Below are 20,627 nucleotides of genomic sequence, written 5' to 3'. Positions count from 1 at the left end.
ATTACAGGCATGAGCCACTGTGACTTTTTTTGAGCCAGGTCTCCCTCTGTGTCCTAGGCTGGAGTGCACTAGCGCAATCATAGCTCACTGTTGCCTCCTGCTTCTGGGCTCAAGCAATTCTCCTGCCTCTGCCTCCCAAAGCACTGGGATTACAGGTGTGAGCCACTATGCCTGGCCGCTATATCATTTTTTCCTGTTTGGTTACTTGATTGTCCCAACCCCACTTGCTAAAGATCCCTTCCTTTCCCTACTCAGGTGCATGGTTCCTCTGGCTCCTACCATATTCCCATGTATGCACAGGTCTGTTTTTTGGTCCCCTGGTCACTTTTATTGTCTAATTGATTTCTATTTCTATCCAGCTATTCCATTTATCACATTTAGTTACTGTACCTTTATATTAAGTCTTGATACTGATTGAACATAGGACTTCCATTGTAGTCCTGTGTTTTCCCTGGCAGTTTCTCCAAATTGTCTTGGACATCCTTGGTGCTTTACCCTGTAGTTTTTAGACGAGTTTGTCTAGGTCCTTTAGAAAACAGTTGGCTTCCCTAAGCCTCCATTTCCTTTACCATGACCTATGCCTCACAGGACTGCAAAGACTTAAGTGTCAAACAGTGAACACCTGGCCAGGAACACAAGAAACACTCAGTAGATAGTATCATCTTCCCCAAATGCCCAACCTGATGCAGTCACTGTTCTGTTAAAAACATTGTTGGCTTCCCAGGCATGCAAAGTTCAAACACAGCTTGCTAAGCCACCTGACCCCAGCTAACCTTTCCCATGGCATCTCCTGCCTCTCCCTCCTCCTTGCCCACTATCCCTGTCATTTTCCCTGAACACAGTGCTCTGCCCTCAAACATGCTGTCCCTTCACGCTGGGATCCCACGCATCCCTCATGGATCCTCTCAGACGATGCCTCCTTTGAGGAGTTAGGCACTCCCTCGGGCTTCTTGTATTGCATGTATCGCTTTGCACTGTGATTACTTGTGTCTGTTGTGACTTTGTGTCTTATTTAGTGAACTCAGTACAGGCCTTGGCATTTCCAAAGAGGTGCCACCATTTGATAATCACACCCTGACTTTGGTGTCACACACACTCCTTCACTTATTTAACACAATAATCCTGCAAAGTAGACTTCTGCCCCACTGAACAAGAGGGAGCAGGGATGTTAATTTGTTCAAGATCAGAGCTTGTCAGCAGCGGAGCAGAGACCTGGGCTAATTCCCAACATTCATATCTTCTGTTACACCAGGCAGCCTTCGGATGAATGACTGTCCTTCTTCCCTTTTCTGAATTTCTTATCTCTGTCTCATCGTTCCATGGTCCTCCCACCCGAGCTCTCTCTGATGTTGCTCCTTCCTACTTCACCCCGCCACATGGCTTACTTTTCCCAGGCTGTCACCTCTCCCATTTCATGCCATCTGTCACCCAAGCAAGTGCCTCTGTGAGGACTGTGTGTCCTAGGTTTAGCACATTGCTGGTATTCAGAACATAGAACATGGAACCTCATGGCTACATCCTCAGATGCTGAGATGTTAGCTGGGTGTCACAAGATCACGGACATAAATAAACCCTTCACAGCCTAAATCTGTTGGAAACCAGAAAGCAAGCAAGGCCATGGCTTGTAACACCAGGCTTTCTTGGAACAGTTATCAGGTGTTCAGAGATGGAAGCCACCCTGACTGGGGATGAGCAGTTATTCTACCAACTCAAATTGGCATGTCAACAAAGGATGGAGGAAGTGCAATGCTGGTCCCCATGATATGAGCTGCAATGGTGTCCTTTGGGCTGATTTCCTCTCTCCACCCACGTCCGAAGTTTTGAGGCGTCTCTTTAGAGTTCTTTTCTCTCTAGCCACAAGTCCTGCAGGCCACTGGGAGACTAGGCTGCAGAAAGGTGATCTGAACTTTGCCATTTACCCTCTGCAAATGAAACAGAATCATGTAGTAAATGTGATGATGGATCAGCTTTAGAATGGTCCATAATGATCTGACATGGGCGAGTGGGAAGTTTCCAGAACACTCAAATCCCAATTAGAGGTTGCCAGTTGGTGGTTTCCTGAGTACATCACCTGTATCAGCATGTATGAGCTCATAGCCTCATCATATACACTATATCTGGCAAAAGGAAGAATCCTTTGATGGAGGAATTAAGGGTGATCATCATGGAATGGACAAGCCTGCAGAATCAGAATTTTAGGGGGGAGCGTTCTCTGACCAACTGATAGGGAATTTGTCCTGTGGTGGAATGAAGTCAATAGGCCATTATTATTGCTCAGTAACCAACTTTCTGCCTATTTTTGGCTTCCCATACAGCCAGCCAGTACACAAACCAGGTAACTTTGATGTTTACCATCATATAAATAAACCGATTAGCATGTGGGCACATACATTAGTCTCCTATGAATTAGATTTGTGTGAGTCTTGTTCCTGGAAGTGACTCTCTCCCACTGATCCCATCAGGTTTCTTGGCTTAAAATACTTGACCAGTGGTGATGCCAACAGTCCCATCCTAGAGAAGCCAGCTTGTCTTGGAGGATGGGTGTTTCTCTGTGATATGCTGTTCATTCTTGTTTCTATATCCCCCTCTGTGTTTCCACTGCATTCCTTGAGTCTGCAGAGCCTCCAGCATGGTATCACAACAGCTTCCAGACTGCTCCACTCCAAACTCTCCTGCTGGCTCCTGCTCAGACGTGGTTGATACCACATGATTGCTCTGTTCAGGACCATGCCCATGCATAAACCAAACTCTCTGGACTGGTTTTTGTTGCTTTCCATAATTTGATCTCATCAGTCTTTATTTTCCATTACAGCTCAAGCTGTTCCATTTTGGGACCAGGGCACAGAGCTCACTTAATGCTGCGCTCCCACTGATGACGCCCACCCATTCTCTGCCTGCAAGCCCTACCACTCACAACTTCAAAAATGGCTCCGCCCTTCCTGATTCCACCCCACACAGAGGAAAGCAACTTCTTGCAATGCTTCCTTATTCTGGATGTGGCTCACCTCTTACCCCTTCCAGCTCCTTTGGGTCCCCTAGAAAGCCTCCCTGGCTAAGGGGGACAGGCCCTCTCAGCACTGGGCACTGACCGTCTAACCAGGGCTCTCTCTCGGCACCTGGTAGCAAGGATGGCAAGATACAACAACATGCTGATTTTAATAGCCTCTGGCTTCTCCACTTCGTTTCTCACCTGAATGCCCCGCACAACAAATCTTCCATGGGGTCACCTTTGACCTCTAGGGCAATTCCCAAGAATCTAGCAGAGGAGTGGGGTAAATCAAAAGACTGACATGAAGGACTCAAGGGAAACCTCTGGAAAGAAGAGACCAGACACTAAAAGGGATGTGTGTGAAATACTGGTTTTTATTGGTTGGCACAAGATTACAGCCTACAATTTCAATGCCCTTCCCTCCCACACAGCTCAAATGGAAGGAAACTGATTAACACACAGAAAGGAACGGCAGGCTCACAGGTTTAAGCATTTGTTTTTACAAAAAGGAGTGGGATATGGGAGTGGTCAAGTTTTATGGGTAGTAACAACATTCTCTCTAGATGGCAGGGGGTAAGTCTGCCTGTCCTCCATTGCTGGTACCACATAAGGGACACATTAGTAAAGTAGGGAAAGGGTTGTATGTGTGGCTGGCCTGTTCTTAAGAAAGGAAGGTGGGATGGTATCTGCGGTGTACCTGTCTCAGACCAAACCTGGGGCTGGACCAGTGCCCCTTTCCTCTCAGCCCTCCTCCACAACCTGACTGTACTGCCAGCCGCATCCATGGGAAGGAGGTGTGAAGGAAGCCTGAGGACATCCGCCTCAAGAAAAGGAAACAGGAAAACTATTTCCTCCCGCCTTCTCTGGACCAAATTTCACTCCCCTCAGCTCCAGAAAGCGCTGCAAAAATCTTCCTTAGGGACGCTGTGAAGACACGGGGAAGAGGCCAGCCCAGAAAGGTAGTCCTGAGCAGGCAAGAAGAAATGCTTGAACTTTCCATGCAGTACCAAGCAAGGCTGTTTTGGAAACAAGCAAACAAACAAAAAATGGAAACCAACACCATATACCCACAGGTTGGGTAGCTCCTAAATCCTGGACAGCATTTGGATTGGGGGTAAGGGCAATTTTACTCCAGCTCCTTGTTTTATAACCCACGCAAGGTGCCAAGAGGTTTAAGGACCACAACTGACCTCTCTTTCCCTACAAGCACCATTCCTTGGATTCCCAGTTTTGTTGAGCTCATTTGAGGTCGTCCTTGCCATCCTCTTAAAAAATGACACAGCCTCTTGGTTGTTCCATTTTCTATCCCTTTTATGAACACACTCTCTAAACAGGAGATCTATATATGCTCTCATCTTGCAGCCCAAGAGATTAGGTGACCTAATGATGAGACAGCTAACTTATTTGCTTTCCTGGGTGGTCCTGATGGAAATGAACAGCAGCAGAGTTCTGGTGGGATACAGCAGTCTAGTCTGAGCCACTGTGTGATTCCCCAGGGGACTGGTCCCTGGGTACATGGGTCCCTGGCTCTCTGTCTCAGTTCCAGAAACATTACTCAACTTGGCCATTTAAGCCTCAGCTAAAACATATGAGCATGAGGGAAAAGGGACAAGAAATACTTTTGTCCTCTAGAAAAACCTAACTCAATACATCTTGGCTACTTTGCCTCAACCCACAGGGTTCCCTGGAAACATTTGTTGAACTTGGCCAAGAGGAGATTGTATATGGATGGCACACCTGGAAAAGGGGAGAAAGCACACTAGTTCATCTCTTTTATAAGTAGAATGGTCCCAGGGATGTTAACCTTTCTGATGCTGATGGTAGATGAGTGGAGTGGAGGTAATCATGTGAGAAAACTCCTTAAAAATCCTTAAGCTGTTTGGAGACTACACACCACAGTGGAGCAAACCAAGGTGGGGCCTCGCTGCCTCCTCAGAGCCCATCCCTGACCATGTCATTGGATAGGATGGAAGACAAAGTCTTCAAAATGGAGGCTGGGCTGGCAAACATAAGTATGAAGACGCTACTACTGGCCTTCCACTTCCTCTCTCTGATACACCTAAGAAGGCGAGAGACACTTGCTTCAATTCCATTTTACAACAGTTCTCAACATCCTGAAATACTCTTGACTTCCTTAAGCACATAGAAGACTGGTAAGCTATATCTTTCTAACTGAAATTTTACTTATTCTAACCACCAACCTTTTCTTTATCAACCAGTTTGACAGTCTTCAGATCACAAAACAATAGAACAGACCTGACATTTACAAAACTGTACTACATACTTATTTCTTTTACAGTAGAGTTGACCAATTACTTTTCTAACTACTAATGCAACACCATACCACTTGTCCCTGGACTCTGATGTTTCTGATCCCTGAGCAACACATCTACGTCCATTCACAGATGGAAGTTAAAGAGTGAGATTCTCAGAGGCTAAACAACATTCTGGTAGCAAATTGGATTTTTGAAGGGAGAGTCTCCTTAGAAAACTCTGAGCAAAAATGTTCTCAGTCACGAGGGACGGGGTGGGCGGGCAGGTTTCTGTCTGTGAGCTATAGCTCCCTTCTGAACTCCTTCATGTTCTTGGGAGGACACAAGCCTCTTGCTCATTAAGCAAAGGCCCTCCAAGTCTCCTTTTTACTTCAGCACTTTGGAAACTCTCCAAGACTTAACTTCAGATCTGGGGAGGTTCTACGTGGAGCAGACCTATCCCTTCTTATTCCTGTTCCTGGGTGTCCCCATAATCAGCCTCTACCTTCCCTGGCATAAGTCGTATCTGTTATGCTGCAGGAACGGAGTAGCCAAAGCTAGGTATCCCTTGGACCACTGATTAGTGACACATTTTCTCCACAACAAAGGGAGGTTAAAGACCAAGGTTTAACCTGAGAAACTTTTTTTTTGGCAAGACAAGAGGTTAAAGGGGCTACGTGGATCTGTCACTGCTTTAGCTTACCATTTTCAATTCAGCACCAAAGTGCTCAGGAAGACAGGCTCAGATCAGAACGACTTCTTAAAGGGATTCACAGGCAATCTCACCGGCAAAATGGTTTTCCAAAGCTGAGCCACTTGCCCCACCCTACAGGGAGGGGAGTAGAATCTTAAGGCCCAGCATTGGCACTGAGGCATCTTGCTTTTTTTCCTCAGAATTCCACAAAGGCTTAAGAGTGATCTAAATGCCTGGCTGGAAGCTCAAGTCTAGGAGAGCTATTTTACTGCACTGTTGAGATGTTCTCTGCAAGGTAGTCACAGATAATAAGCAATTTAGTAGATAATTATTCTATACAAGAATTAATGTTCTCTGAAACAGTGATTAATAGAATCTTCACATCTGGCCTGGCTGGGAGGCTTGGGGGCAGGAAAGGGAGGGTGGAAGGATGGGTAGCACATCAAAATGGTGATGAACCTGGCAAAACGACAATGCTGCTGTTTTTGTATCCTTTAAAGCCTATATCTAGGGTTTTAAATGGCGTTTTTTTTGTGTGCTTCCTGATAGGAAATCAAATAAGTTTTAGTATTAAGAACTGGGGATATAAACCAAAGGAAACCTAGAGTCAACTGACTGCTGGAGGAACAGAAGCAATGACTTCTTTCCACCTTCTAGATAGTAATCTTACTTTTGTTGGCTAAAAGCACTTTCTTCAGCATTCAGAGTTAACACGGGTTCCCTATAAGCTCCCCTCCCCAGGTGGACAGTTTTATTTTCTAAGACAAGCTCAAAGCTCAAACTCACCAAATTACCACTGTAAACAAAGCTTCAGGGAAGAGACATAACTCTTACTTCAAAAGCTTCAGGTCAGAGACAGCCAAAATCATGTGACTGCTAGCCTCAGCTCAAGTAGTGTGCCCAAATCATCACAAAATGGGATTCTCTTCCTTTTTTTTTTTTTTTTGAGACGGAGTCTTGCTCTGTCACCTAGGCTGGAGTGCAGTGGCGGGATCTTGGCCCACTGCAACATCCACCTCCTGGGTTCAAGCAATTCTCCTGCCTCAGCCTCCTGAGTAACTGGGACTACAGGAGTGTGCCACCACACCTGGCTAATTTTTGTATTTTTAGTAGAGACGGAGTTTCACCATATTGGTCAGGCTGGTCTTGAACTCCTGACCTTGTGATCCACCCGCCTCGGCCTCCCAAAGTGCTGGGATTACAGGCGTGAGCCACCGTGCCTGGCCCTCCATTTATTAATTTATAAGGGGACTAGAAGGACAAACTATTTGATTAATTTGAACGTGAGAGGTATCATCTTCTCAGATGCTCCAACTAGGCTTCTCACATCCCTCAAAGATTATCAGCTAAAGACAAGAATTCCTGAGGCTAATGCAAAAACATGGTCAAATGTGAAACCGCCCTTTTAGAGGCAGGGTTTGTGAAAGGCTGCTGGCCTCCAAAGGAGAGTATGCCTAAACTCTCTGGGCTCCCAGGACCTGTGGTGACCTCAAGCCAACCTGATGGACGGACAACAGTATCTTTTAGGGATTGCAGCCAATGTTCCCCAATTTACTTTTTTTTTTATATATACCTTAAAATATCAAATGTTTCATTTTTAGGTGATATCCCAAGTGACACAGAAACACAGCTCCCCTGGATGGTGAAGTCTCCGCTGCAAAACTCACCAAAGAGCACAGAGGATGACTCTGGGGTGCTCTCCCACTTGCTCCAAGTTAGGTAGGTGCCCTGATGGAGGCAAGGCTGAGCCATTAACACGGACAGCTCCATATCCTGGAAGCCTCTGTAGCCTCGAGGAGATAGGCTCTATCCAACAAGACTCAGAATAAATGACTGCCACCTCAACTGGGCAGTTATGAACTGCCCACCTCAACTGGGCAGTCTGACCTCTTCCATAGTCTCTAAGAAACAGAAGGGCCATTTGCATTATTTAATCACCATTCAATAATCTCCTCCCTCCCCATAGCTGCTTGAGTTAACGGTCCCACAAGTGTCCTGTGTTTTATAGAGATGAGGGTTATTTTCTGAAATACAGATGGGACTAGGATGAAGCTATATTATCAATTAGAGCCAACTCTCATTTCTCTTAAAGCAAAAATTCATTCCACTGTGATTTCTCCAGGTATTTCCTGCAATTCTAAATCCACCCTCGATATCAGAGAATATTAAAATCACACAGTTGTGGCAAAAATCACATTGTGGCTATTAAATCCTTTTTGTGAACTAAAAAAAGTGAATGTGGCTTAGGCTAAGCTGTTTTTTTTGTTTTTTGTTTTTTTTTTAAAGATGAGGATGAGGACTCCAACAAAGGCATTAAGAAAGTACTAGATGAAAATGAGGAATATGTGAAGGATAACATGTGAAATGTACACTCAGGTCTAACAAATACCTATTACTTCTCTGGTTAAGAAGGTTTAGCAGGAGCCTCCAATGAGCACTGTATGTAGAGAAAAGGGAAGGAGCAGGAGGAGGAACAGATCTGCACAGAATTTTTTTCTTAAAAACCACAAAGGGTGACTTTTTTCTTCTAAGCAAGCAAGCCTAAGAGGCATTACATGGGCTGGCTCCTAATATCAAAACAAAATATTTCTTTGCCACAAAGGAACTTGACTATGTAGCAACACATTTACAAAACTACTGCAAAACACTCCCAGAGGGCAGTGACCTACTCTGCTCCCCAGAGGCTGCAAGAAGCAAGGCCTCAAGTGCCTCACGTTCCATGGGGCTGTGCAGTGCAATGCAGAAGGCGGAAATCCTGCTGTGACGCCACCCTCGAGACCTTCTGCAGCCTGAGAGGGGGTGATACTCCCACACCCTTTGATCCTTCCAGATGGCTCAGCCTAGACCTAGCAGTGAGAGAGCTCTCTCCATGCAGGGCAGATGGCGGGGTGGACACTTGTAAAAACAAAACACTAACTGTTCCATCCTGTTATATATGCTATGAGGAAAATTAAGATTCCTGTTTTATGGGCTGCACTGTTTCTGGAAGGCTACAGAAAATCTAACATGGTTGACACCTCCTGGTAGCCCTTCTGTCTACACACACACACACACACACACACACACACACACACACACACACAGAGAGAGAGAGAGAGAGAGAGAGAGAGAGAGAGGACAGAGAAAATCCTGGTCCAAAAGATCACACGACCTTACTAGTGTTTCCCCAATGACTGTAATTTATAAACTAAAAAATTTTTAAAATCCACTGCTATCTTCTACTGTCCTGAGTTTGGCAGACTTTAATGGATGCTCTAGCAATAACCAGAATCTAGGACATGCAAATTCACTGTGAGCAAGAGGCTAGGGATCTGCCCTAAACATAGGAACCTCTTTCTATCAAGCCTGAATGAGGTCAGCATTGGTAGAATTAATGACAAATCAATGTCAGTGAAATATTCTGCAAACAGGGTAGTTTTTGTGCTTTCTTTTGATTCTCTTCTTTGGGGAGATAAAGGTATTGCAACCATGGGTCTAACTAATCTATCACTAAAGGACTGTGACGACATTCTCAGTAAAGACAGCCATGGTGTTTACTGTGCCAAGGAGGGAAAATCCCAGATCATCAGAATCCCAGTGCAACAGAAAACGGCACCAGTTTCAACAATTCTGATGTTGGACAAAGCCTCTTTTTGTCAGTTAAGAAAGCATAAGCACAATCTCTCAGTCAATTGCATTAACAGGAATCCATTCATGTCACTGAAAAATACTTCTTGGCACAGTTCACTTTCCTGACCCAAAGACACCAACAACAATCAAAACTGCACTTTCAGGGTAGTATACTGTTACACTAGCCCAGTCAAAACATACTCAGAACATTTAAAAATGTATAAATTACTGTTAGCACTGCAGTTGCATTTTATTTTCTTATGTATTTACTGAGACAGAGTCTTACTCTGTTGCCCAGGCTGGAGTGCAGTGGCATGATCTTGGCTTACTGCAACCTCCGCCTCCCAGGTTTAAGCGATTCTCATGCCTCAGCCTACCAAGTAGCTGGGATTACAGGCGTGCACCATCACACCCAGCTAATTTTTGTATTTTAGTAGAGATGGGGTTTTGCCATGTTGGCTAGGCTGGTCTCAAACTCCTGGCCTCAAGTGACCCACCTGCCTTGGCCTCCCAAAGTGCTGGGATTACAGGTGTGAGCCACTACGCCCGGCCCTGCAGTCCCTTTTTAAAGAGTACTGTTTTCCTGCAAAGTACTTTCAAATCCATACCATAAAGGTAGAATTCATCTGGAAGAATGTGTTTCTTGAATTCCACTTAGCACTTGGTTAAATCTACTTTATTTTGCCCTTTATTTATTTGAACAGAACTTTAGAATGCTCTAGGTCAGGATAAGAAACAGTGTGTTCATTTTTAAGAAGGATGTGTGAACAGTAAGTTGGCATTCAGCCTCAAGTCCCATGGTATTGTTCTTATCCAATGGGACCTCTCCTTGGGGATATAATTCCTTTCCCAGAGGTATCATGGTATCCCAAGAATACAACTGCTCTTTGGCTCTGTGTTTCAAGATTGGGAGAGAGGACGTAAACTAAGAGTATATGTCAAAAAAAAAAATTTTTTTTTTTTTTTTTTTTTTTTTGAGATGGAGTTTCACTCGTCACCCAGGCTGGACGACAGTGGTGCAATCTCGGCTCACTGCAGCCTCTGCCTCCCGGGTTCAAGTGATTATCTCGCCTCAGCCTCCCAAGTAGCTGGGATTAGAGGCGCCTGCCACCACCTACTTTTTGCATTTTTAGTAGAGACGGGGTTTCACCATGTTGGCCAGGCTGGTCTCAAACTCCTGACCTCAGGTGATCCACCTGCCTCGGCCTCCCAAAGTGCTGGGATTACAGGCGTGAGCCACCGTGCCCGGTGAGTAGACAGCAAAATTTAAAGTTCACCAACTGATGTTACCAAAAGTGCTGAACACTAAATAATACAGGGCTATGAGGTACATACATTTCTTTTAGTAGGAGGGAAAACTAAAAGCTTTTCAAAGTTTGAGTGCTTTATTAGAATTTTTACATAAGGCAAACTACGATTTTAATTTCACATCTTGGCTAAGGAGATGCCACTGGAGTACAGAGATAATCTCCTGTCCTAAGCCAGGGATCAGTCAGTGTATCCCTCCCTACCCCTCAATCTCAAGACCCTCTTGCTTCCGAACTAAACAACACAATTGGCAAATGAAGCCAGCATGAAACCTGTATCAAAAAACAACAACAGAGTCTGCAGTGAGCCAGTGTATTATGTAACCACTGCAATAAGTGATTACGTGGCTTCCCATATGGACCTTTCATATCCTGGTGGGAGATGGGAGACCAATTTAATAGCTCTGAGCATGCTCACAAGTGCCATGCCATTACAAAGACAAGCAAGCAGGTGAATTTCCCCAGTGTACTTTTCAGGAACACGGTTACCCAGTTCGGGGACAGGACTACATTGATGCATCTGCAAAGTAAAGTTGGATGCTTCAGAGCACATGGATGATACCCAGGTCAGCACGCTGTAAGGCATATATGAACACAAAGAGAGGCCATTGTTGGCAATAAATAGCATTACGGAAAAGATTCCAAACCAGCGGGACAGAAACGGTACCTGATGCTCCAGTTTTTTAGGTAAGTAATCCCAAGAATCCAGTTCAAACTCTACTGTCAACATGTAGGGCAGAATTCAATTTCTATCATTGTTTTTACAGATCTGGGCTGAGGCCATTTGCTCCTTGCTTGGTTAAAAAAAAAATAAAAAAATTAAAAAAGGTTTCTTCCTGTTTCTTTCTTGGCAGGGAAATACAGCTTAAAGAAGGAAAGGCCATGAGTCCTGGGAGCACTATGAAGGCAGCTAAACTCTTCCCATATCTACAGCCAATGACTGGGAAATAGCGAGAGGCCAGGGCAACCTGCCCAGCCACTAGCATCAAAAGCAAAAAGGTATATTAATTGTGAGGCTCTCAATTCTAAAAATCCAGATTAAAAGAGAAAAAAACCTTGGAAAATTAAACAAATTCCTCTTTCTAGAAGTCATTTATTTACATATTATATGTCCGATATATAATGTGTAGATAAATGTATCCTGCAGTGAAAGTGACCACTCTAGTCAACTGTACAGCACATTATAGGACAAATTCTTGAAAGGTTTCATCTCATACTGGTATCTTTTAATAAAAAAAAAAGTTAAAAATCAAAGAAAACGTCTGGCCAGGGCCAGGATAAGACAAACAGGAACACTTCAGAATCCAAGGCAGGGGAAGGCTGTTGGCCTCTCTTCAGAGGACTGCAGGGGTGGGAAGAGGGAGGGACAGATCATGCACAAAAGTACTTACAAATTACACACCCAACCCCCACCCCTCAATAAAAAGAGAAGAAAAAGCCCCATCACTTAACACCAAACAGCAACATTATCAGTACACCCTTTCTTTGCTGCCCACCATGCCTTATTTGAAAGAGGAGGCCTGTGAGGAGAAGTGGAAAGAGCCAGGGTGAGAGGGAAGATTTGCACTTCAGTCTAGTTTCCAATTTCCATTTCTCTTACAGGAAGTCTTCAGTCATCTGATGCCTGACATCGAGCTCTGAGCAGAAACCGAGTATGTGGTGGCCACAACTGGGGTGCCATTGTTGGCTGAGTAGCCTTGCCTCAATGTTTCAAAATATGACGCCTGCACGGGTTTGTGATACTGCAGCACTTTTATGGCGTCTTCTATTTTAAACCATTCCCTCTTCCTTCCTGTGGAGGCAGAGAGAAAAGAAACTAGTACAAGAGCAATAAGGTTTCTGAGCCCAGAACTTTTGAGAAAATGTAGAAAACATTAAAGCAATGTTTCTTAACACTTTTCTTCCTTACAAAAGTAACTCAAGCACACTTCATATGCTTCAAATATTATATCAATGTCTAATGTAGAAAGGTGAGAAACCTGAAAACTGAAGAGCTAAGAGTAATTGTGTAAAACCTGCCCTCCAGAGAGAACTATGGCTAGTGTTTTCCTCCTGCCCTCCTGGGTCTCTGAGCTTTCCTTGCTTGCACATACATAGGGATCAAAGCCCAGCAGCATCCCCATCTCCTATAAAAATTGACATGAGGGCCGGATGAGGTGGCTCACACCTATAATCCCAGCACTTTGGGAGGCTAAGGTGGGCAGATCACTTGAGCCCAGGAGTTTCAGACCGGCCTGAGCAACATGGCAAAACTCTGTCTCTACAAAAAATACAAAAATTAGCTGGGCATGGTGGCACGTGCCTGTAGTCCCAGCTACCCAGGAGGCTGAGGTGGGAGGATCACCTGAGCCCAGAAGGTTGAGGCTGCAGTGAGCTGTGATAGCGCCACTGTACTCCAGCAGGATGACAGAGTGAGATCCTGTCCAAAGGGGGGAAAAAAACCAACATGAGCATCAGCTTCCAGAATTACTAGGATGGCTGGTTTGTAATCACTAATTCATTTAAAAGTTTTCTTATAAGAGTGAATTTATCTACATAATAGAAAATATTTTTTAAAAGAAGTAAAAATAATCTCAATACAATCACACTTTTATTTTTCAGTCTATTTTCTTACTCTTTTCTAGTCCATGCTTTAAAATCCTTATATTTTTTCTCTTATAAAAGTAATAACTACCTTATAAACCAGAAAAGACCACTCTCAATACCCTAGCACAACTGCCCTTTTTTCATATACTTGAAAAAGAAACAATCTTGAGACAACCAAAATTGGATCATGCTTTCAGGTGCTCTGAATCCTGATCAGCTCTGCTAGAGTGTTATGGTCAGGAACAAGGACTCTGAAGCCAAAGTGCTGGGCTCCAATCACATAAATGGCTCCAATGAGCTGTGCAGCCTCGGGTAGCTGTGCTCCTGCTCCATTTTCCTCATCTATAAAACAGACAATAAATAGGGCCTATCTCACAAGTCTGTTGTGACTATTAGTATGCAAAGCACCTGAAGAGTACCTGGCTGCTAAAAGAATGTGCTGCTGAATTTGCTTTTTAATTTTTGTTACTGGTTCTTTTTTACTTCACATTACTTTTTCTTTTCTTTTTCTTTTTTTTTTTTCCCAGAGATAGGATCTCACAGGCTGGATTGCAGTGGTATGATCATAGTTCACTGCAAACTCAAGCTCCCGGACACGAGGGATCTTCCTGCCCCAGCCTTCCAAGTAGCTAGGACTACAGGCACGTACCATACCTGCTTCTTCTTTTTCTTGGTATAAATGAGGTCTCAAATTCCTGGCCTCAAGTGATCCTCCTGCCTTAGCCTCCCAAAGTACTTGAATTACAGGCATAAGCCACCACACCTGTCCTACGTCACACTATTTCTTAAGCAATCTATGTTATGAAAAAAATATGACATTGCCATTGCTAGGAAGGCTAAGGCAGGAGGACTGCTTGAGCCCAGGAGGTTGAGGCTGCAGTGAGCTGTGATCATGCCACTGTACTCCAGTATGGACAACAGAGTGAGACCGTCTTTTTTTAAAGACATTTATGGCTGCATTATGTCATAATATCTAGTATGGATGTACTATCATTCACTTAACCATTTCCATATCACTGGACATCAATTGTCTGTGATTTTTATTATTATTATTATTTTTGAGACTGAGTCTTAGTCTGTCACCCAGGCTGGAGTGCAGCAATGTGATCTTGGCTCACTGCAACCTCTGCCTCCCAGGCTCAAGCGACTCTCGTGGCTCAGCCTCCCAAGTAGCTGGGATTACAGGCACTCACAACCACGCCCAGCTAATTTTTGTTTATTTATTGAGACGGAGTCTCACTCCGTCATGCAGGCTGGAGTGCAGTGGCATTATCTTAGCTCACTGCAATCTCTGCCTCCCGGGCTCAAGCAATTCTCCTGCCTCAGCCCCCAAGTAGCTGGGACTACAGGTGTGCACCACCACGCCCAGCTAATTTTTGTATTTTTAGTAGAGATGGGGTTTCAGCATGTTGGCCAGGCTGGTCTCGAACTCCTGACCTCAAGTGATTCGCCCACCTTGGCCTCCCAAAGTGGTGGGATTACAGGCGTGATCCACCATGCCCAGTGATTTTAATTATTATAAATAATGCTATTTTTTTGAAATGTTCGTTTTTTCTTTCTTTTTAACCTTCTAGGGAAAGATATCTAGCACAAGAACTACAAAAATAGAGCTTTTGAACTTTCAAGGGCTTCTGATTTATACTGCAAAAGTGCTTTACAGAAGGGCGACACTGATCCCCAGTCCTGCTTGTATGTGTCAGGATGTCAGTCTCACCACATCCCTGCCAATATTAGCTTTTCTTTAACATTGACAAAATTTTTTTTTTTTTTTTTGAAACAGAGTCTTATCTGTTGCCCAGGCTGGAGTGCATTGGTGTATTCTCGGCTCACTGCAACCTCCACCTCCTAGGTTCAAGTTATTCTCCTGCCTCAGCTTCCTGAGTAGCTGAAATTACAGGTGTGCACCACCATGCCTGGCTAATTTTTGTATTTTTAGTAGAGACGGGGTTTCACCATGTTGGCCACGCTGGTCTCGAACTCCTGACCTCAAGTGATTCGCCTGCCTCAGCCTCCCAAAGCGCTGGGATTACAGGCGTGAGCCACTGCACTGGGTGGTGTTAAACTATGCTGTTTAACAGCTGTATAACATTCCATCAGACACATGTCATTCATTGATTTGTCATTGAGTTATACATTTAAGATGCAAATTTTAATCAGTAAGAATAATGATAGTAAGATCATCTGAAGGAAGCCTCCATAGCTTGTCATATTTTAGATTATTTCATTAGGGTCAATTCTCAGAAGTGGGAGTACAAGGTGAAAGGCTTGTTTGAATATTAACAGAGCAATGGTACCTAAAAAAATTAATATCACAAGTGTATGACTCCTGCCTAACAGAGAGTGCTCTGAGGATAGGGCCACACCACACATCCACTGTGGTCTCCTTTTCAAGCGCTAGCACAGCTGTCAGGGAGTCTGTTTTCAGTATATCCACACTGAATTTACTTCCTTGAGCACCCTGCATTATTAGCAGACACAAAGCCATCAAGAGCCAAAGGGCTATGAACTGCCCAGAGTAACAATGTGAGGGGCATGGCGGCAAGGCAAACACTAACATTAAAGGCAGAATGTTGTCAAGTAAATTTTATCTGTCTGCCAATTTGTAACGGAAATTAGTGTTCTCCTTTCTAGAATATACTTTCCTTCAGAGGTAAATAATCAAACTGTGAACCAACCTTTGTACCACCACAGTTTATAGTTCCAAAGATGTAAACGTAATAGCCATCTGAGATCAAAGAAAATGGCTCCTTTGGGAGAAAGCTGGGTGTGCCTAAAGGGTGCACCCAGCACCCTTTTATAAAAGTTCATAAATTTTATCATTTTTATATTCATATAACATATGAAAAAATATAAAAATATATATTATAGATACATTCATATTTTATAAGAATAAAACTAGAAACCACTTGCACTATTCTGCATCTACTAAATGATTTCTGGAAGGACTCACACCACCAAACCAACACAGTTTTCTCAACAATATGAATGTCATGAGGAACAAGACCAGGGTCCTGCTCTCACTTACGGTCCCCATGGCCAGCAGTGAGCCTGGCATGGCGGAGGCCCTCAATCAGTATCTGCTCAGGAGGTGCAGAAGTATATAGCCTTTTTGGGAAGGACTCAGTTTGATTTTAGAAGCAACATTTCTTATTTTTAGGGGTCATGCTTCTATTCGTGGACTATGTACTCACTTCAGATTCCATTTAAACCTTTCAAAATCCTATCAGGTTCAAAATGTACATGCTTGTTTTATTATACACATCCTTCAATTATTTCTATTCTTTATCCAGTTCTTGTTGTTCTGTTTGTTTGTTTTTGAGACACAGTCTCACTCTGCTGCCTAGGCTGGAGTGCAGTGGCATGATTATGGCTCAACGTGACCTCAAACTCCCAAGCACAAATGATCTTCCTGCCTCAGCCTCCTGAGAAGCTGGGACCACAGGCATGTGCCACCACGCCAAGCTAATTCTTCTGATTTTTGTAGAGATGAGGTCTTACTAGGTTGCCCAGACTGGTCTCGAACTCTGGGCTCAGGTGATCCTCCTGTGTTGGCCTTCCAAAGTACTGGGGTTATAGGTGTGAGCCACTGAGCCTGGCATGCTCTTGTTTCTGGTTCTGGTAATGACCTGTGGCATGGCAAGGGCTGGTTGTGAGGAGCCCTTTCCAGGCTGTCTGGAGATGGCTTACCAATGTTAACTGAATCTTCCCAGTCTTCCAGCACTTCAGTGACAATGAGCACATAGACATACGTCCTGTGCTTCCTCTCCTGGTTCTGAAGGGCAAAGAGAGAAGGATAGAGAGAGGTTTTCCTTAGAAAGCTGGAATTACTTAAATGAAACACACTCTTATGCATATGTCCAGAGAGCTTGGACACAAAGATTCTAAACTTTTACTTTTTATGGTCCTACAGTTATAGCTACATGATTTAAAACAGGCCACACTTGAATTTGAGGGTGTGCTCTTTGGCTGGACTTCTAAAACCAAGTATTTATATTGGTTTTTCCTCCCCTTCCCCTAAATACAACTTCACAGGAATACTGTGACTCAAGAAAAAGGCATCATGTAAATTTAACTAGCTAGACCACCAGGGAGAGGACTGGGGATGGGTGGGCTACCACAGAGGTCTCAAACTTCAGTGACCCCAGCAAGGCAAACAAGCTGAGTGTGATACACACACACACACACACCCCTTTTCCCACTAACCCCACTCACCTTTTTTTTTTTTTTGAGAGAGGGCCTTACTTTGTCACCCAGGGTGGAGTGCAGTGGCATGATCATGGCTCACCACAGCCTCGACCTTCCTGAGCTTAGGTGATCTTCTCACCTCAGCTTCTTGAGTAGCTGGTACAGGTGCACATCATCATGCCCTGCTAATTTTTGTATTTTTAATAGAGACAGGGTTTCACCATGTTGGCCAGGCTGGTCTCAAACTCCTGACCTCAAGTGATCCACATGCCTAGGCCTGGGAAAGTGCTGGGATTACATATGTGAGCCACCACTCCCAGCCAATTTTTGTATTTTTTTGTAGAGACAGGATTTCACCATGTTGCCCAGGCTGGTCTTAAACTCCTAGGCTCAAGTGATCCTCCGACTTTGGCCTCCCAAAATGCTGGGATTACAGGCATGAGCCACAGTGCCCAGCCACTTTTTAAAAAAATTTATTTATTGCTAGGGGCAGTGGCTCATGCTTGTAATTCCAGCACTATGGGAGGCCAAGGTGGGTGGATCACCTGAGGTCAGGAGTTCCAGACCAGCCTGGCCAACATGGTGAAACCCTGTCTCTACTAAAAATACAAAAACTGGCCAGATGTGGTAGCGGGCACTTGTAATCTCAGCTACTTGGGAGACTGAGGCAGGAGAATCGCTTGAACCTGGGAGGCGGAGGTTGTGGTGAGCCGACACTGCGCCATTGCACTCTAGCCTGGGTGACAGAGCAAGACTCTGTCTCAAAAAAAAAAAAAAAAAGATTTATTTACATATCTATTTTTTCATCAGAGACCTTTCTTCTGATATTTTTATTTTTTAAACTTTTTGTAGAGATAGAGTTTCACTCTGTTGCTCAGGTTGGTCTGTTTTTTTTGTTTTGTTTTTTTTTTGAGACAGAGTCTCGCTGTCGCCCAGGCTGGAGTGCAGTGGCGTGATCTCGGCTCACTGCAGGCTCCGCCCCCCGGGATTCACGCCATTCTCCTGCCTCAGCCTCCCGAGTAGCTGGGACTACAGGCACCTGCCAACTCGCCCGGCTAATTTTTTTGTATTTTTAGAAGAGATGGGGTTTCACTGTGTTAGCCAGGATGGTCTCGATCTCTTGACCTCATGATCCACCCGCCTCGGCCTCCCAAAGTGCTGGGATTACAGGCGTGAGCCACCGCGCCCGGCCCTCAGGTTGGTCTTGAACTTCTACCCTCAAGAGATCTTCCTGCGTCAGCTTCCCAAAACGCTGGGATTATAGGTGTGAGCCACCATGCCCAGCATCTCCTCATCTTTATTTCTCCTGATTTCTCACTTTTCCCTGCCTTCTTTCGAATTTGTATCACAGCTTACTTCCTTGTTTTTCCTCTCTTTGTTATAGTTACTTATCTTCTATTTTTCTTCTGTCTCTCTACACTTAGCTACCCTTCCTCCTACCTTGGTAGGAGACAAAGAAAGGTAGGAATGGGGTAAAACAATACTTACAAATAATTCTAGTAGTTTAGGGGACGAGACTATGGGATCTCCTTCTTTTTTTTTTTTTTTAGAAACTGATGTTTATTTATTTTCCATCGACCATTTTTCCATGTTGCTTAAGAGCCTGTGCAAGAACAGCTTAAGACCAGTCAGTGGTTGCTTCTACCCATTCAGTGGCCTGAGCAGTGGGAGCTGCAGACCAGTCTTCCGTGGCAGGCTGAGCACTCCAGTCTTCAGTAGGGAACTGCTGAATAGGCACAGAGGGCACCTGTACACCTTCAGACCAGTCTGCAACCTCAGGCTGAGTAGCAGTGAACTCAGGAGCTGGAGCAGTCCATTCACCCTGAAATTCCTCCTTGGTCACTGCCTTTTCAGCAGCAGCCTGCTCTTCTTTTTCAATCTCTTCAGGATCTCTGTAGAAGTAGAGATCAGGCATGACCTTCCATGGGTGTTCACGGGAAATGGTGCCATGCATGCACAGAACTTCCCGAGCCAGCATCCACCACATCAAACCCACTGAGTGAGCTCCCTTGTTGTTGCATGGGATGGCAATGTCCACATAGCGCAGAGGAGAATCTGTGTTACACAGCGCGATGGTAGGTAGGTTAACATAAGATGCCTCCGTGAGAGGCTGGTGGTCAGCCCTGGGGTCAGTAACCACAAGAAGCCGTGGCTCCCGGAAGGCTGCCTGGATCTGGTTAGTGAAGGTTCCAGGAGTGAAGTGGCCAGCAATTGGAGTGGCTCCAGTGGCAGCAGCAAACTTCAGCACAGCCCTCTGGCCAGATTTCCTGGAGGATATAACACTGACATCAGCAGGGTTTTCAATGGCAACAATAGCATGATCTGCCAGCAGAAGCTTCTCCCAGGTCCTCTTCAGATTTATGATATAGATGCCATCACTTTTCCTTTTCTAGATGTACTGTTCCATCTGGAAGTCAAGATTGGTGCCATCTAAGTGGGTTCCTGCTGCAAGGAACTTAAGGACATCCTCCTCCTTCAGGACATCAAGGGCTCCGGACATTGTGAAAGTTTCCCTTCAAGTTACGACAGGAATCCAAAACAACGCCATATGGACCCCTCTATAGGTAGCGCGGAAAGGCTGGTGTTGCTTTCTTTAAAAAACTCACCAAGGTTGGGCATAGTGGCTCACGCCTGTAATCTCGGCATTTTGGGAGGCTGAGGCAGGAGGACCGCTTAAACGCAGGAGTTTGAGACCAGCCTGGGCAACATGGCAAGACCTTGTCTCTACAAAAAATTTTAAAATTTAGAAGGATGGTGGTGTATCCATGTAGTCTCACCTACCCGGGAGGCTGATGCAGGAGACTGCTTGAGCCCAGGAGTTCAAGGCTGCAGTGAGCTATGATTGTGCCACTGCACTCCAGCCTGGGCGACAGAGTGAGACCTGGCCTCAAAAAGTTAAAAATAACTAAAAAAAAAAAAAAACCCGCTGAAACAGAAATGGCATTTTTCCTATGTTAATATCTGTGTGGTTATTAATACATATCATTTGTACCAAAGATTTTAAC

General features: G+C 44.6%; 1 protein-coding gene, 1 long non-coding RNA gene and 1 pseudogene across 2 annotated transcripts in view; 1 reads left to right on the top strand and 2 right to left on the bottom strand.

The window, feature by feature from the left end:
• The window catches only part of LOC134735685 (uncharacterized), a 35,290-nt gene extending 29,274 nt beyond the window's left edge, over positions 1-6,016 (top strand). Inside the window, exon 2 of the long non-coding RNA XR_010119053.1 lies at positions 2,813-6,016. This is a non-coding gene — a long non-coding RNA (uncharacterized lncRNA). The remainder of the gene's footprint in view (positions 1-2,812) is intronic.
• NUDT3 (nudix hydrolase 3) overlaps positions 3,344-20,627 on the bottom strand; it is a 117,199-nt gene continuing 99,915 nt past the window's right edge. Inside the window, exons 4-5 of the mRNA XM_055263528.2 lie at positions 17,125-17,209; positions 3,344-12,643 (exon numbers count right to left, since the gene is read on the bottom strand). Coding sequence (XP_055119503.1) covers positions 12,465-12,643; positions 17,125-17,209 — 264 coding nt within the window. The 3' untranslated portion in view covers positions 3,344-12,464. The remainder of the gene's footprint in view (positions 12,644-17,124; positions 17,210-20,627) is intronic.
• LOC129473230 (small ribosomal subunit protein uS2-like) lies at positions 19,176-20,137 on the bottom strand (annotated as a pseudogene).

Source organism: Symphalangus syndactylus, chromosome 23 (genome assembly GCF_028878055.3).
Source record: "Symphalangus syndactylus isolate Jambi chromosome 23, NHGRI_mSymSyn1-v2.1_pri, whole genome shotgun sequence".
NCBI lineage: Eukaryota > Metazoa > Chordata > Mammalia > Primates > Hylobatidae > Symphalangus > Symphalangus syndactylus.
The sequence above is the reverse complement of the archived record's forward strand: the minus strand, read 5'-3'. Positions and strand labels throughout refer to the sequence as shown.